The following is an 18,804-nucleotide window of genomic DNA, read 5'->3' as shown; positions in this document are numbered from 1 at the left end:
GAAATTGAATCCTAACAACAACAATTAGCTAATAAAGAACTAATCGCCTTTGGTAGAGAAATAAAAACAAGAGATAGATTGTGAAACTCGACCCTTTAGAATAACAAGAACAACAATAAGCCTAAACTTATCACCTTTCTTGAATACCTAGAAGTGATCTAAGATTTCAAAAAGGGTTTAATCATACCACCTTAAGTTGAGTCTTGAATATTGAAGAATAAATCCAAGAGTAGCCACACACAATAGTGCAAGAAAAATCTCACAATTTTTATTGATAATAATCTGAATAATCTAAGTCTAAAAATAAAGAAGATACCCCTTATATAGGTAGGAGGGGGTCACGAAATTAAGGCTAAAAAACAAGAAAATAAATTCCTAAACTACTTTGGACAACAAGCCCAACTACCGTAGGAAAAGGAAAATACTAAAGGCCCTCTTTGAGATTCCAAAGTTTCATCCTTGTCCTTGAGTAGAGTTGAGCTTCCTAGGATGCTATCATTCCCCTCTTCCAAGAGGAGGAAGATTGGGTCACCAAATCAGCCCTTGAAGTCCATCAAAAAGGGCTCAAAATACGTTTAAAAGAGGTCCAAAAGGGGGTGTTTCAAAAGGAGCCCAATTGGAGTCCAAACCAACAGCCCAAACTAGTTGTTTTAAGACCCAAATCTGCCGCAAAGTATCTTGGCCGCCCCCCGCCTAATTTTAATGACTTTTCTTACTCTTTAGCAACCACCCTACCTAATTGTAATGACTTTGTATGCCTTAGCAACCACCATACCTAATTGTAATGACTTTGTATGCCTTAGCAACCGCCCTACCTAATTTTAAGGACTTTTATGCCTTAGTACTCCTATAAATAGGGAGTTCTTCTCATTCATAATACACTACATTATTTATTAAGTATATCATACTTTGAGAGTTCTTTTGAACCCTTGTACTTGTGCTTTGAGATTTATCTTTCAACCTTTACTAGTTCATAGTTCAATGTAGTAAGATTACTTCTCTTTTGTGATATCTTTGACTCCTTTGTGGTATTCTTAGAAGGCGATTAATACTAGTTATTAATTGTTGTCTCAAGTTACTCGTAAAGCGGTCAAGATCCGAATCTATTGTTTTGATTTGCTTTTAAGTAAAGGCGTTTGATTTCTTCCATAAATCAAGACGTTGTTACTTTGATCTTGTCAAGGCTGTAGAACTTGCGTTCTTGGAAGTTCTCGAAAATTCTTTCCTTGAATTTTCCCATATCCTTTATTTTCATCTCTTTAATTCTATTTGTTCAATTCCTTGTTGTTATTGCTTCCGCATTTACTTCTCAAATTCTTACTATAGTTTGGATTCCCGACCTAGTTGCTATCAAGTGGTATCAGAGCGGTTCTATCAAGATTTCGTTCTTGGTAAGTCTTGGGATTTCTTGAATACTAAAAGCAAAAAAAAAAGAATAAAATTTAAAAAAAAAAAAACAAAAAAAACAAAAAAAAACGAAAATCAGTTTTTAGAACTAAAAAACGAGAGTGCTCTCCGGGATATTTCTTTTGTATCTAATTTGTTTCCAAAAATTAACAAAGGAAACAAGAAGAGGGGATCCTAGATTTTCTTACTCTTTCTAATCTAAATATATAATCCTTTCCTTTTTGTTCGCGTCTTGTTTCAACCGAGCCTAATAGTTCTAGGATTTGGTTTTTCTTTCATTAGTTTCCCAAAAATCTGAATTTTACTACTAAGAACTTCATACGAGTTGGGTTTAACTATAAATCTACAAAGTATTTTGTTCAAATGTTATTTCGAGAGAAAAAAAGGATAAAGTGTGTGAGAGAACAATTGAGAAAAAAAAAACAAAGAAGCCAAATTTGAGAGATACATATTTCCTTTAATCTATGTCAAGATATCTCAAATAGGTAGTTGCAGTGGAAGGAGTAGATCTATGACTCAACAACTTGAAAGGTCGATATTACAATATATCGAATGGAAAGAAGACAATGGTAAAGTTATTTTTCAAACAAGAGCTAAAGTGATGTCTACAATTTATACCCTTAGAATTGACAAAGCATTTAACTATAACTTAATTAGCACTTATATGGTTGAGAAATTGAACTTGCCTTGTGTTGAACATATTGATCCCTACATGTTGAAAGGAGTAAAGGTAGATAAAAGAGTGTTATTACCATTCTCTATTGGAAGGTATGAGGATGTGATTTGGTGTGATGTCATTCCCATGAATCGTTTTCATATCTTGTTGGGAAGGCCATGGAATATCTATAGAAGTGCTTCATATAGTATCGAAAAAAATAGATACTCTTTTGAGGTTAATGGGAAGAAACTCAGTCTTGGACCTTTGACTCCCTCACAAATTTGTGCAGATGAAAAGATTGTTAAAAAGAATATGGAAAAATACGAGAGAGAAAAGAATGAGAGGAGTAAGGGAGTGCATGTTGACATTCCAAGAGAGGAAAAAGGAGAGGTTGTCTTGAGTAAAAAGACTGGGATGTCAAGTGAGGTAAACAATGATCTTGAGAAAAAAGAAAAGAGAGAAAGCAATAAGAGAAACAAAGTCTGTGAGGTAGAGAGAGAAAAACAAGAGAGATTGAGTGAAGGAAAAGAACTCTTTAGTGAGAGAAAAGAGGCTAAGGGTGAGGAAAACATTAGTCTTGCGATAAAAGCCAAAGAGAGTGTAAGCAAGAAAAAAGTTTCTTTACTTCCTAACCCATTAACTCTTTCTTGTTTTAGTTCTTGTGATTTTGTGCAGCCACGTGATGAAATACCTTTTGAAAGGAGTGGTGAGGCGCAAGAGATGGTGGCAAAAGATCCAATTGGATTCCAACATAAATTCAGCAATATCAATTCTTGTTGGATGGTGGAAGACAAAAGCTTGATTAAATTCTTTGTTATTAAACCTTTTGACTATTTCGATTCTTATTTACAGGGTTATGACATGGAGTTGCCTAAAAGCATTGCTAAGGTGGAGCCATTGCATAAAAGAATACAAGGTGATGATGTTCCATTGGTAAATAAGTCCAAGTATGGTATGTATAATTGGTTTATTTGCATTCTTGGTCTTTCTAGAACACCTAAGGTATTTTTGGAGGTAATGAATTACACTCTTATTTCTTATATTGGTGACTTTATAATTTTTGTAGATGATGATATTTTGATGCACATCAAGTCATTAACTATAATATCTAAGTTAATGTGTAAGAGTAATTCGCTTCCTTTTGAAATTGTGTATGACATAGATGATTACTTATTCCAACTTGGTGGAAAGAGGCATGGAATTTCTGTGAAGAGGCTTGCAAATGAGTTAAATATTTCTTCTTATCTTATTCAAGTGGATAATGAGTTTTCATGTGCTAAAGTGCTAGAATATGATCTTTGTTGTGTGATGGGGAGTCATTCTTCAAGTCATGTTCATTGTAAGCTTGTAAAAGTATTTGTTTCTAGTAAAGAGGATATGCATGATTGTTGTAACACTGGTGATCAAATACTCTTTCATGTAGAGGAATCCATGAGATTTGTAATTGTAGATAGTAGTCTATATCATGAATGTATCTTGTTTGATACATGTGGTAAAGGTACTTATATTAAATGGATGTGTAGTCACTCTTTTATAATTTTTTTGTCATGTTTACTCATGGATTGCCGTACCGACAAGATCGAATTGCAAGTTCCATTGCATGGTGCATCTAAGAGAGGTTTTTATTGTATTAATCTAGGTAGACATAAATTTTATTGGGATGATGATGTCCATATGCTTTATAAGGGAGTATTTATACCTATTAGGATTTATTGGGTTAAATGGACACATTGTCACTATCTTATTTTATTCCTACTATTTTTTCAGATTAATAGATACCATTTACTAGTGCGTGTTTTCTTTTTCTTGCAAGGTCGAAATTCGAGGACGAATTTTCTTCAAGAAGAGGGGAATGATAGAATCCTAGGAAGCTCAACTCTATTCAAGGACAAGGATGAAGCTTTCTAATCTCAAAGATGGCCTTTAATAAGATGTCAAGCTAAAGAATTACAAAACAAGATCATTAGACTTCAAGTGCAAATGAAGAAGTTATTAATTGGGAGGAAGAGCTCAAGGATAAAGGATGTGAATTGGCTAGGTGATAGCATCAAGGACAAGGATAGAGTTTTGGAAGCTCCAAGGCCATATACAAGATCTCAAGCTAAAGAGTTGCAAACTAAGGTTGCTAGACTTCAATGGCAAATAAAGAAGCTTTTAATTGTAGAGGAAGAGCTCAAGCCCAAAGGAGATGAATTGTCCAAGTTTTACAATTATTTGGTAGTCCAAATTGAAGTCCAAGAGGAGGAAGATTGGGTTACCAAATCAGCCCTTGAAGTCCACCAATAGGGCTCAAAATGACCTTAAAAGAGGTCCAAAAGGGGGTGTTTCAAAAGGAGCCCAATTGGAGTCCAAACCAATGGCCCAAACTAGTTGTTTTAAGGCCCAAATCTGCCCCAAAGGGTCTTGGCCGCCCCCACCTAATTTTAATGACTTTTCTTACTCTTTAGCAACCACCCTACCTAATTGTAATGACTTTGTATGCCTTAGCAACCACCCTACCTAATTTTAAGGACTTTTATGCCTTAGTACTCCTATAAATAGGGAGTTCTTCTCATTCATAAGACACTACATTATTGATTAAGTATATCATACTTTGAGAGTTCTTTTGAACCTTTGTTACTTGTGCTTTGAGATTTATCTTTCAACCTTTACTAGTTCATAGTTCAAGGTAGTAAGATTACTTCTCTTTTGTGATATCTTTAACTCCTTTGTGGTAGTCTTAGAAGGCGATTAATACTAGTTATAAATTGTTGTCTCAAGTTACTCGTAAAGCGGTCAAGATCCGAATCTATTGTTTTGATTTGCTTTTAAGTAAAGGCATTTGATTTCTTCCATAAATCAAGACGTTGTTACTTTAATCTTGTTATGGCTATAGAACTTGCGTTCTTGGAAGTTTTTGGAAATTCTTTCCTTTAATTTTCCCATATCCTTTATATTCATCTCTTTAATTCTAGTTGTTCAATAATTTGTTGTTATTGCTTCCACATTTACTTCTCAAATTCTTACTATAGTTTGGATTCCCGACCTAGTTGCTATCAGTGCTTAAGGGAGGTGTAATCACTTATATCCAAATGTATCCTACCAGATCTGCAGCCTACTGTCGCGCCCCTTTTTTCCCTTTTTACGGGGAAGTCCGGGTTCCTACATTCCATCGGGTGTAATAACTCATTTCCTTTTGGGAATTGGGTATTTGAAGAGTCACCACCTAACGGATTACGGTGCGTTAGGGAACCTAGACTGATTAACTCTTGGATTGGTTTGCATTACCAGAAATTAGGGTAAGGGCTCGAAGTAACCTCAAATGGAAGGTGTTAGGCACTCTTCTTGGTCCACAATTGTGGGTCCCGACCGAACTTATATTCACAAATTATTCCATTACAAGTAAACAATTGAATCAAATAGGTTGCAAGTAAAGCACGTTGGATAACTCATGTAATAAGATTTGGACAAGTTGTAAAACAAAGGTTTGAATAAAAAGGGAGTTTTGGTAAAGGAGGGGTCCTAGGTTTGTTATCCTATAGGATCACCCCATACAATGTCCGGTAAATACTCCTCAATGAGGGGCTACACGTGACATTAGTGCGTAGTCATCATATCCCATATCTACCCTTCCCATTCCCTTATTAGTCATGCAAAACGAGTGTTTGGTCAGCAATCTCTATTGCGTGCTGCTACCCATCCCGTCTTAATGGTCCTAGAGGGAGTTAGGGCATCTACCTATAAGTGGTTCTAGACGGACCCCTAAGGTTTTAAAAGGTGAAAATTATAAGGCAACAAACAAAACACTTAGGACTTTCAACACATAGAAAGAAGCAATTAGAGGCTCAAAGTTTCCTCCTCAAATAGGTATGGCATCTAATAGTTAATCCGATTTTAGGACATTGAAGGCATGATTATTTGGATTATATAGGCATGGTTTCTAAAACATGACCAAAATGTAAAGCCTTATAAACATGATTTCTACCTAGTAAGGCAATCGAATTTAAACATAAAGTCCTAGGAGCATGATTTCTACTGGAAAACAATCTGATTTAAACATAAGGCCCTAGGAGCATGATTTCTACCCGTATTACCCCCACAAACATACATATACCCATCCCTTTCACTAAATTCCACAATATTCGTTTACAAATTATTACAAACTAGATGAATGAATTACATAAGTAAATAAGAAAAATAAGAAGCTATTCTATAGGGAGCCTTCATTTAGGCCCGGGTTTCCAAAGCCTCCAATGACCTCAAATGCTTCAATTCCAGAGACAATGTTTGAGTCTAGGTGCATCAAAGTTCCCTAAGGATCTCAAGGATCTCTGGCAGTGCTTACACTAGACTTAGTAACCAAATTTAAACAAGTGTAGTGTGGAAAGGCCAGCCTCAGTATGCCAGAGTTCAAAGGGTTCTCAAGAGGATCCCAAGGCAGTACACATACTGGAGGGGGCAGAACTTTTTGACTAAGAGTAGAATGAAAGTGATTGACACAAGTTGAGAGGTTTCAGTAAAAACTGTATTAAAAGAGGAAGTCTGTTTGAAAGCAATGTAGTAAAACAACAGAGACTATTTGGAAAGAGATTGAAGAAATGAACAGATGTCCAAAAACCTTAGGACAGGTTTATACACAGCTAATAGTCACAAAACCAAAGTAAATTCAGTAGTCACAAACATGGGTCAAGGGGTTTGGGATATATAGAACACTTGATTGCAAGCACATAATAGAGCAAAGGTCTAGGAGTTGGTATACATATGCTCAGAAACAGCTGACCAGGCATAGTCACAAAACCAGACACAAAGAACTAGATCACTTACAAGGGGTGATAGGGATTTGGGAATTCATGGTGGTAAACACATAACAAGTAAGAGATATTGGTAAGACAAGCTCAGAAACACACATAACGGGGAATATACTGATCTCAGGGAAGGAGAAGACATAATAACATGCAAATAATGTAACCATCAACCACAAGTTTCACAACAAAACCACAAATAGAAGCAAACTAGAAACAAATTGAACTGAAGCAATAAGAAAATCATATTGTTGTTGGGACTTTGAATTGAAACTAGAACATACCAGTAAAGAGGATAGTAAGCAGAGTGAAAGAACAAGAGAACACAATGGTGAGCCTTGGCTTGCAGCCGGCTAACTTAGAGCAGTAGGAAGTAGTACAAAAGAGAGAGCAGAAAGTTTGAGTGTGAGAGATAGTTTTTGAACCAAGAGTTTGTGTGTTGTGATAATGAAAGTCTAGGGTATTTATAGTTTGAAAGCAGGTAGTAAATAGGGTAAAAATCAAAGTCCATTAGTAATTAAGGAACTCAGAATCAATCAGTTTGGATATCAAGGTAAGTACTCCCTTTAATTGGGGAGTTAACTTCAAACAGTCATAGACATATGACAAGGAAGAAAATCGTATAAGGCTGAACATGGTAAATAAGGAAGTATTTTCTACATAGTACAAGTACACATAGGCTAGATTCAACATATTTCAATCAAGAAAAGTTTTAAGAAATCAATTAATAGCATAATTGACCATAGAATAAGGTCAGAAAACATTCTACAAGGTAAAACTCCGTAGGGATATCGTGCGGAATTAGTGAAAAATCAATCACAAAGATTCAAGGATTCAAAAATAGAAGATAGTACCAATTTAGCACCACTATATAAGAACAAGCACATGGTAAGCAAAAATCAGAACCTTAAGAGGTCGAGTAGGACAAGAATCACATATAAAATCAGGGATTCATGTAGAGCATAGTCTGAATTAGTAAGCTAAGCATGATACTGGCAGGAGAAGTGAAGAATCAGAAATGTTGGTGAAACAAAAAAGGCAAAATCACACAATATGTAGGGGCAACCACAATTAGGAACCATAATCAAGCAAACATAGAGCAAAAATCACAGAATCATAGAAACATACATATTTACTGAACACGTTATCAAACAAAACCCAGAAATCCAAGATTGGAACTAAGAAATTAGGGTTTTCAACATAGGCGAGTTGAAAAAGGAGTAAAATCATAGAATTAGTCAAAATATGCATGAGATAGAAGTTTCAATCATAACGAATCAGTTTAAACAAAGTGTAGAAGAAGTTCCGAAAACCCTAGGTTTAGAATAAGATGAAAATGACTTGAAATCGATGATTTTTATAAAAGAGATTCAAGAACAGTATAAAACATCAAAAGAAAAGACTTGAATCATTTAAAAGTCATATAGATCTAAGAGATGTAAGCAAAAAAAGTAGGGTTTCAGAAGAAACCCAAGTATAGATGAAAGAACCTGTCAAAACCTCAAGGATCGCAACAAGTATAGCAGGATTTCACTTGATATCATACTGAAATAGCTAAGAACGGACCAGATGGCAAACCCTAGATGCAAGTCGGTGTGACCCAGGGCCCTTGAAGGCCTCAGAGAAGATGAGCATGGCAAAGGAGGAGCCATTGGAGGCTTGGGGTTGAAGGGTGGTCACCGGAGAAGACCGGAGAAGGGAGGCGGTTGAAAGGGGTTTAGGGTTAGGTTGAGAGAATAGAGGAGATGAGAGAATCTAAGGGCGGCGGTCTTTTAGAAATGAGGTAGGGTAGGGGGTCTTAGGGATTAAAAAAGGAAAGGAATCATATGGGTCGTTTATCTGGGAGATCAACGACCAGGATTTTGATTTAGGTTGGATCGGGTAGATGGGTTTCAGGTTTGGGTAAGTGTATATAAGGTTTGGGTCAGGTAATTTAGTAGGAAATTGGGCTGGGGTTGGGTTCAATTTAGGCTACAATTGAAAGCCAAATCTGGCTATAATTTAAATAGCCAATTTTCCCATATTTAATTTATAATACACAATTTCTAGAAAATAATTTTATGTACCAAAATGATTTAAAATATATATTTATCATTTTAAAAATATAAGGACAAATTTTACACATATAAAATGTAATTATACATTAAAAGGGGCTAATATTGCAATTATATGCAATTTAGCTTAAAAATACCAAATGTAATTATAAAAATACATAAAAAAATATATTAATCATATTTTGGCATAAGTATAGAAGTTAAATGACTAAAGCATCATAACAATAATTTGGAAAAAAATTACTGGAGATTTTATGAATAAAAGGGAAGGAAATAAATCAATTTAAATCCTTAAAATTATGGGAAAATTATAAAAGCCTTGTGCATGCTTATATATATTGTATATGCTATTTTGAAGGTATTTACGCATGTTTAAAATATATAGGGAAAAATTGGGTATCAACAGCTGCCCCTCTTTACATGGGAAGGATGAAAGAGTTTTCGGGTAAAGAAATGATGGCCAATTTTGACCAGACGGGATGTTTTGAATGACGGAGGTCGGACTCCAATTTTCGAGTTGCCTACATATCCCTTGTTTTATAGGAGTCAGGCCATGTGTAGTTCTGGATATCCGTGGAGTATGCCGACAAAATTACTACAAGAATGGACACACGATGCGGAAGCGGCTACGGTGAGCGGTTGAAGCTCGGGGCGGTTGGGAGAACTGGAGCGAGATCGCTCCTACTAGGATAGTGGTTGCTTACTAGTTACCTGCAGATAAAAGATGCTACAAACGTATTTGCGAAAATTTAAACATGATGCAGATTCCCTTTGGACCATGAAGGTTGTCTTTGGACGGTTAAAGATGATGTCCTTAGACCATGATGTCCCGGGCCATGAATTATTTAGCGAGGGATTCCCAGGCCATGAAATGATGTTCTCGGGCTATGACAATGGTGCCTCCAAACCTTGACGCCTTTGAATAATGATATGCAATTTTGAGAGATCCTCAGGCCATGGCATGGTGTCTTCCGGGTATGAGGATGATGCCTTTAGACTATGATGCCTTCGGATAAATTGGCGATATTTCAGCCCATGAGATGCAATAATAAGATGTTAACAAGACAAGGCTTAGTCTTCTGAAATGGAGGGCAGAGCTTCGCCCGATTGAAAAACGAATAGATAGCAAAAATAGAGCAATATCTTGTGCAAAAGGGACAGTGCTTAGTCCCATGAGAATGTGGAGGCAAGGATTAGCCTCATGCAAACAGGAAAGCAAGGATTATCCTTATGGAGTCAAGGATTAGACTCATGCAAATAGGGAGGCAGGGATTAGCCTCATGCAAGTATGGAGGCAAGGATTAGCCTCATGCAAGTATGGAGTCAAGGATTAGACTCATGCAAATATGGAGGCAAGGATTAGCCTCATACAAATATGGAGTCAAGGATTAGACTCATACAAATATGTAGTCAAGGATTAGACTCATGCAAATATGGAGGAAAGGATTAGCCTCATGCAAGTGGGGAGGCGGGGATTAGCCTCATGCAAGTGGGGAGGCGGGGATTAGCCTCATGCAAATATGGAGGCAAGGATTACCCTCATGCAAGTATGGAGGTAAGGATTAGCCTCATGCAGGTATGTAGTCAAGGATTAGACTCATGCAAATATGGAGGCAAGGATTAGCCTCATGCAAATATGGAGTCAAGGATTAGACTCATGCAAATATGGAGTCAAAGATTAGACTCATGCAAATATGGAGGCAAGGATTAGCCTCATGCAAGTGGGGAGGCAGGGATTAGCCTCATGCAAATATGGAGGCAAGGATTATCCTCATGAAAATATGGAGTCAAGGATTAGACTCATGCAAATACCCAAGGAATGGCCTCATGCAAATGCAGAGTCAGGAATTACATGGAGTCAGGGATTAGACTCATGCAGGTAGGGAGACAAAGATTAGCCTCATGCAAATGTGGAGTCAGGGATTAGACTCATGCAAATGGGGAGGCAAGGATTAGCCTCATGCAGGATGGAGTCAAGGCTTAGACTCATGCAGATAGGGGGACAGGGATTAGTCCCATGCAAAGAGCGAGCAGTGAATAAGAGTAGGGTATGTCTTATCTAGAGATGTATCTGATGTCTGATGGCCTGATTGATAGTGAATTATCTTTGTGTATACATGTTTTGCGAGTTCTATCGTTATGTCAAATGCACTTGCGTTCAAAGAAAAGTTGTAAGTTTGGTGAGGGGAGGTTGGTTCTTGCTTCGTCTGCCGGCCTTGCTCTGCTTCATTCTGAAAGCCTTTCGAGTTCCCCTGGGTGACACTTGACTATTATGGAAGTAGAGTTTTTGAAAATATGCAATATTTGAAAAATAGAGTTGTTTTAGAAATGTATTGATATATCAAGTAATTTTGATGAATGAGTGACTGTAACACATCTCAAAGACATTGCAATTCTCTTATGGAATTTTGAGGGTCCTCCTCAAAATTCTGCCCCAGTTTGGTAGATGCCTTCGGCTGTTTGCGGATAATAGGCCTTGTTGAACCTTTTTCAGAATTTTGAGAATCCTTCTCAAAATTCTGCCCCAGTTTCTTAACTGATTACTGACCGTCTGACGCATGTTGGCGTTGGCCGGACTTGCTTCGGATATTTGAGGACCCTTCTCAAAATTCTGCCCTAGTTTTTTATCTTGGGGGGAATGAAATTTTATTATGATATGACCGAACCCATAAGGCTGCCTACGTATCCCCTCTTAAACGGGAATCAGGTCAAGTATAGTTCAGTTACAATCAGATGAGTAAAATAGTCTAAGCATAGTATCTCTTGACCGCGTCTGAATTGATTGGTTTTGGCCAGAATTCTCTATCCATCTCTACAAGTATGAGTGCTCCTCCTGTCAGCACCCTGTGAACCATGTAGGGACCTTGCCAGTTTGGATAGAATTTCCCTTTGGCTTAATCTTGATACAGGAAGATCTTCTTCAACACCAGCTGTCCTGGTGCAAATTGCCTTGGTTTGACCCTTTTGTTGAAAGCTTTGGACATCCTGTTTTGATAAAGTTGGCTGTGACACACTGCATTCATCCTCTTTCCATCGATAAGGGCCAATTGCTCATAGCGACTCCTTATCCACTCTGCATCGCTGAGTTTAGATTCATGTATGACTCTTAAAGAAGGAATCTCTACCTCGGCTGGAATGACAGCCTCGGTACCATAAAACAACATGTAGGGAATTGCCCCGGTTGATGTGCGAACCGTGGTGTGGTACCCCAATAGAGCAAAGGGTAGCTTTTCATGCCATTGTTTGTGGTTTTCTACCATTTTCCTTAGTATCTTCTTGATGTTTTTGTTGGCGGCTTCTACGGCTCCATTTATCTGCGGTCTGTAGTTTGTGGAATTCTTGTGCTTGATTTTGAAAGCTTCACACATAGCTTTTATCATATCACTGTTGAGATTGGCGGCATTAGCAGTAATAATGGACTCGGGAACTCCAAATCGGAAAACAATACAATCCTTGACAAAATCTGTGACGACTTTCTTTGTCGCAGCTTTGTAAGATGTAGCCTCTACCCATTTTGTGAAGTAATCAATGGCTACTAGGATGAACATGTGTCCGTTTGAAGCACTGGGCTCAATTGGACCAATAACATCCATTCCCCAAGCGGCGAATGGCCAAGGTGAGCTTGTTGCATTGAGCTCGTTTGGCGGCACTTTTATCATATCGGCGTGTACTTGACATTGAAAGCATTTGCGGACATACTTGCAATCCGTCTCCATGTTCATCAAAAAGTAACCTGCCTTGAGTATCTTCTTTGCCAAGGCGAAACCATTCATGTGCGGACCACAGGTCCTAGCATGCACATCCTCAAGTAGCTTAGAAGCTTCCTTCGCGTTGACACATCTTAGCAATCCCAGATCGGGGGTTCTTCTATACAGGTTTCCTCCACTGTGGAATAAGTGATTGGACAATCTCCGGAGTGTGCGTTTCTGAGCATGGTTTGCATGCTCCGGGTATTCTTCTTTTGATAAGTACTCTTTGATGTCATGGAACCAAGGCCTTCCATCGACTTCTTCCTAGACATGGGCACAATGCCGGCTGATTATGGATCCTTACTGGAATGGGATCAATGTAGTTCTTGTCTGGATGTTGTATCATAGATGACAAAGTGGCCAATGCGTCGGCAAACTCATTCTGAACTCTAGGCACATGTCGGAATTCTATTTTTGCAAACCTCTTTCTCAATTCCTGCACGTGGTGCAGATATGGCAATATCTTGGAATTCTTGGTGGCCCACTCTCCTTGTACCTGGTACACAAGCAAATCTGAATCACGGATTACCAACAACTCCTGAATGTTCATGTCGACTGCCATGTTGAGCCCTAGTATGCAGGCTTCATATTCTGCCATGTTGTTGGTTTAGGGAAATCTGAGTTTAGCATATACCGGATAATGCTGACCCGTTTCTGATACCAAAACTGCTCTAATGCCCACTCCTTTGAAATTTGCGGCTCCGTCAAAGAACATCCTCCAACCTTCATATGCTTCGATAATGTCTTCTCCTACAAATGATACTTCTTCATCAAGAAAATACGTTTTCAAGGGTTCATAATCTCCTCCCACCGGATTTTCAGCAAGGTGATCTACCAATGCTTGTCCCTTGACTGCCTTCTGAGTTACTTAGATGATATCGAACTCACTTAGCAATATCAGCCATTTGGCCAACTTTCCAGTCGGCATGAGTTTCTGAAATATGTACTTTAAAGGATCCATCTTGGATATGAGGTATGTATCGTAGGCATAGAAGTAATGCCTCAACTTCTAGGTTGTCCAGGTCAAAGCACATCAAGTGCGTTCGAGCAGAGAATATCGTGCTTCATAAGGTGTAAACTTCTTACTCAAGTAATATATGGCTTGCTCCTTTCATCCTGTCTCATCATGTTGTCCCAAAACACATCCGAAAGCTCCATCCAATACAGATAGATAGAGTAGCAAAGGTCGTCCTGGTTCTGGTGGGACCAGAACTGGTGGTGTGGACAGGTACTCCTTGATCTTGTCAAAAGCTTTCTGACAATCCTCGGTCCAACTTGTCTCGGCATCTTTCCTCAGCATCTTGAAGATGGGTTCACATATGAATGTGGACTGTGCTATGAATCGACTGATGTAGTTGAGTCGTCCTAGAAAGCTCATCACATCCTTTTTGCTCTTAGGTGGTGGTAACTCCTGAATAGCTTTGACTTTAGACGGATCCAGCTCGATCCCCCAAGATGAATCCTAGCTACTTTCCTGCGGGAACCCCGAATACACACTTTGTGGGGTTCAACTTCAAATTGTACCTCCTTACCCTGTCGAAGAACTTTCTCAGGTCCGCTATGTGATCTGCGGCACTCTTGGATTTAATAATGACATCATCCACATACACCTCTATTTCTTTGTGTATCATATCATGGAAGATGGTTGTCATAGCTCTCATGTAAGTGGCCCTAGAATTCTTCAGACCGAATGACATCATCTTGTAATAATATACACCCCATGGTGTAATAAAAGCTGTCTTCTCTGCGTCTTCTTCACCCATCCAAATTTGATGATAACCCACGAAGCAATCTACAAAGGATTGGAGTTCATGCTTGGCATAATTATCGATCAGGATGTGTATATTTGGTAGTGAGAAGTCGTCCTTGGAACTTGCTCTGTTTAAATCCCGGTAGTCAACATATACCCTGACCTTCCAGTCTTTCTTCAGAACTAGCACAATGTTAGCCAACCATGTTGGGTACTCAACCACCCTAAGAACTTTGGCTTTGATCTGTTTGGTAACTTCCTCCTTGATTTTCAAACTCATGTCTCGTTTGAATTTTCTGAGTTTCTGCTTGACTGGCGGATACATGGGATTAGTAGGTAACTTGTGAGCCACTATAGATTTGCTCAAACCGGTCATATCGTCATACGACCGTGCGAATATGTCCTCATATTCCTTTAGAAAAATGATGTGTTCTTCCTTCTCTGTTGGTGACAAATGAATGTTGATGTGAGTCTCCTTAACGATCTCGGTGTCTCCCAAATTTACTGCTTCGGTTTCGTCTAGATTGGACTTAGGCTTGTTCTCAAAATTCTCAACCTCCCTGACAATTTCCTCGGGTATCTCATCTTCCTCCACTGAATCACTATTCTTATGTTACGTTGCCTCATTACATGTCACAGTCACTGGTTCATCAGGAAAAGTAATAATAGTGTTGTGGAAAGAAAAAGTGTAAAGATAGTAGTGAATAATAAAGAGCAAATGCATTTGATTAAAACTTTGAGAAATTGTTCAGACAAAGCACGGCTCGATGAATCGAGCATTTATTTTGAAACAAAGAAATCTTAAAACAAAATTGCCGAAAATTTTAAATGCCTAGAACGGCTATAAATTCTGCCTAGCTACCCAAGGACTCGGCGGGCTCGGGATGGTGTGGCGGTCCTATTTCTGAGAACAGCTCCCTTTGTCACGGTCTGAATGGTGAGACCTTCTTCCTCCTCCTCCTCAATTATGGCACAACAATCCATGTCCTCGTCTTTCAAGAATAGATCCTTCAGCCCATCTAGTACTTCTTCTTCTGCAGTTCCCCATATTGTGTCAGCCTGATGAAAAGCATGTTCCAAACTTGGCACCGATTGCTCAAGAGGGTAATATGGTCCACGCCATGGAGGCGACCAATCCCTGTACTCTTGCTATGTATATTGGTATCTGAGCCCAAAGATGATACTATGATTTTTCAGCTGTATTGGCTTGGTGATACCTTGGAGGTTCTTTTCCAACCCTTTACCGGGTTCATATCCGGACCATGCTAGTATGCTTTCTATCTTGTTACTCCACCACTTATCCTTCTCGACGGCATTGACCCGTTCGATGTGATGATAGGTTTCCCCTCCTAGCCTTCTTCTATGTCCCATGGCTGAGATGATTTGGCTAGTGTAGATGGCGGTTCCATTCAAACTTCACGGCTTGATGTAGTGTGGAAGGTACGGCTCTAGCAGCATGGATCCATGGGCGGCCCAACAAAAGATTATATGAGGCTGGTATGTCAAGCACTTAGAATTCAACGTCGAACCAAGTTGGCCCCATCTGCAATCAAAGGTTGATTCCCCGATCGTGGCCCTCTGGGACCCATTAAAAGCCTTCACATTCATGCTTCCTGTCCGTATTTCATGGAAACCTTTGTCCAACCTTTTCAGGGTGTCCAATGGACAAATATTTAGTCTTGAAACTCCATCTAACAAGACCCTGACAATGAACTTGTCTTCAAATTGCACCGTAATATGCAATGCTCGATTGTGATTTGGCCCCTCAGATGGTAGCTCATCTTCGTGGAAGATAATCTTATGGCTCTCCAACACTTGACCGATCATGTTGGCCATTTCTCCACCGGTGATGTTATTGGGTACATAAACCTCACTCAACACTTTCATTAAAGCGTTCTTGTGTGCCTCTGAATTCTGCAATAGTGACAGGATAGATATCTGAGTAGGAACTTTGTTCAGATGGTCAACAACAGAGTACTCCTTTGCCTGCACTTTCCTCCACCGGTCATCCGACCCAATCTCAATGATAGGCTGCCTAGTAGTGGCCTCCTTACTTGAACCTCCCAAGTGTTCAAGTGTATAGACTCTTCCGGTTCTAGTCATTCCATGTGCAGTGTCAGATTCCCCTACCCTGGTCTTCCCTTTCCGCTGAGCCTTGGCAACATAATCCCAAGGTATTGCCTTTGAGTTGAATGGGGGTGTGGTTGATACTGTCACAGTGAAAGGTGTGACCACTTCTACCTAAAATGGAGCGGGGGTGGCTGCAGGCGGAGCCACTTGTACTTCGAATGGAACTGATGCGGTTACCTCAACATCGATTGGTGCCTGAGTTTGAACCACAATAGGAGTAAGTGTGACTGCAACCTTGAAGTCATCGCCTTCTCGAATAAGCCCGATCGACCCCTCAGGATCCCATTCTTCATTTGTCTCTATCACATGTACACAATCACATCTGTGATCAGGGAGGGGATTGTTGCGGACATTAGGTGCGACTTCCTTTGCTTGTATGACCTTGTTGTCAATGAGTGTCTGGATCTTATCCTTTAATGTTCGGCACTCAGCGGTGGTGTGCCCTTTCATACCGGTATGCATAGGTTTTGTTCGGATTGACCCATTGGAATGGATTTTCCAATGCCACAGTAGAAACAAGAGTGATATAGTCGGTGGCTTTCAACCTTTCCTACAATTGGTCGATGGGCTCAGCAATGGCGGTGTATTGTCTGGGTGGCTTGCGGTTGAAGTTGGGTCTTGGTCTTGGATAATATTGGCGAGCTAGTGGTGATTGAAAGTGGGATGGTTGGGAGTTATAGGTGTGATGGACAGTGGCTGGTTGGGAATATCTAGGAGATGAAGGTTGATATGTAGGTGGTGATGCTTGGTATGTAGGCGGATGTGTTTGATATGTAGGTGGAGGTGTCTGATAAGTAAGTGGAGATTTTGGGCCCTGGGCCACTAATACTGCCCCAACATCTCTCTTCTTCGATATGCCACCTGATTGTAGTGCCTTATTCGTGGCTTGCAAGGCCTCGAAGTTCGTTACCATCCTGCTCTTGATTCCTTCCTCGATCCTTTCCCCGAGCTTGATGATATCAGAGAATTTGTGATTTTTTATGACCATCAACCTCTCATAATATTGTGGATCATGTGCCCTGACGAAGAATTTATTCATCTGTTCCTCGTCTAAAGATGGTCTGACCTTGGCTGCTTCCGACCTCCAATGAGTAGCATACTCACGAAAAGTTTCAGTAGGTTTCTTCTTGAGATTCTGAATGTAAAAGACATCTGGTGCATTCTCTGTGTTAAACTTGAATCGGTCCATGAACTCCGATGCCATGCTTACCCAATTAGCCCATTTCTTGGGATTCTGGCTGATATACCAAGACAAAGCATCCCCAGTAAGGCTCCTCATAAAGAGCTTCATCCGGATCTTTTCATCTTTTCCGACCCTGACAAGCTTGTCATAGTAGGTCCTCAGATGAACCTTGGGATCACCTGTACCATCGAACATTTCGAACTTAGGAGGTTTGTACCCCTCTGGCAGTTCGACATCCGGCTGTATGCACAGATCCTCATAATTCAAACCCTCTATTCCTCTATCGCCTTCAACACCTTGAACTCGGCTTATCAACTTCTTGAGTTCTTCAGCCATGTTCTTAATGAGCAGGTCCTTCTCAGAGGATTCCGGTGCACAGGAGATTGGTTGGGCAGAATGAGGCATCGTTTCCACATATATGGGGTTGCTCTGATGGGTACCAGGAACTTGGGTATTGTGATGGTCATTGGTGGAGTTTTGTGGATCGAGAATGAGTGGTGGTGTATTTTGGGGAGTGTGGTAAGTGGTGGTCGGTGGGTACGGAATTGGTTGATGATGATGTGGTGGTGGTGGAGTTGGTATTGGTAGTGGATTGATGACTTGGGGTGGAGTTGCGTATTGATTTGGCACAGGAAGATTTTGTGGTTGTTGGTTTTGTGCGTTCTGAGGAGGTGTCGGTTCTTTGTGTTTTTTGGTGGACATCGGGGACATTGAGGGTAAGTGACAGGTTTGCCAAGTTACGAACCTGCTCAAGTTCTCCTTGTAGTTGTAGTATCTTTTGTTCCAGTCTCAAAACTAGATCATTTGGGGCCGGAGTACTACGGCCATCTGAAGTCTTTGTGTTCTCAACACTTTCCTTTCGGATTCCACTTAAGTCGTCCATCTTTGTAATTCCTTTGCTCTTTGTATTGCTTGGAGGAGGAGGAGGTAGAGGGTCCCTAGATCTAGTATGATACGATGATGAGGCCAGTATGAGTGAATCAACCTAAGGGGATGAGAATAATCAAAAATAAAGAAAAACAAAAGGTAACAAGTTAGTGAAGATTCTGAAATGTTTGCAGTATTTAAACACATATTACGAAAATGTAAATT

The 18,804-nt window shown here is 39.7% G+C and overlaps 1 protein-coding gene across 1 annotated transcript; it reads right to left on the bottom strand.

Moving 5' to 3' along the window:
* Window positions 1-11,794: 11,794 nt before the first annotated feature.
* Window positions 11,795-12,448, bottom strand: LOC138879130 (uncharacterized). Its single transcript, XM_070158716.1, has one exon. The coding sequence runs from the start codon at window positions 12,446-12,448 to the stop codon at window positions 11,795-11,797; it is 654 nt and encodes a 217-aa protein (XP_070014817.1).
* Between the last annotated feature and the right edge of the window lie 6,356 nt (window positions 12,449-18,804).

Source organism: Nicotiana sylvestris, chromosome 10, assembly GCF_000393655.2.
Source record: "Nicotiana sylvestris chromosome 10, ASM39365v2, whole genome shotgun sequence".
Classification (NCBI taxonomy): Eukaryota; Viridiplantae; Streptophyta; class Magnoliopsida; order Solanales; family Solanaceae; genus Nicotiana; species Nicotiana sylvestris.
The sequence above is the reverse complement of the archived record's forward strand: the minus strand, read 5'-3'. Positions and strand labels throughout refer to the sequence as shown.

Coding starts and splice junctions, on each gene's coding strand:
- LOC138879130 (XM_070158716.1), bottom strand. CDS start 12,448: ATGTTCATCCTAGTAGCCATTGATTACTTCACAAAATGGGTAGAGGCT.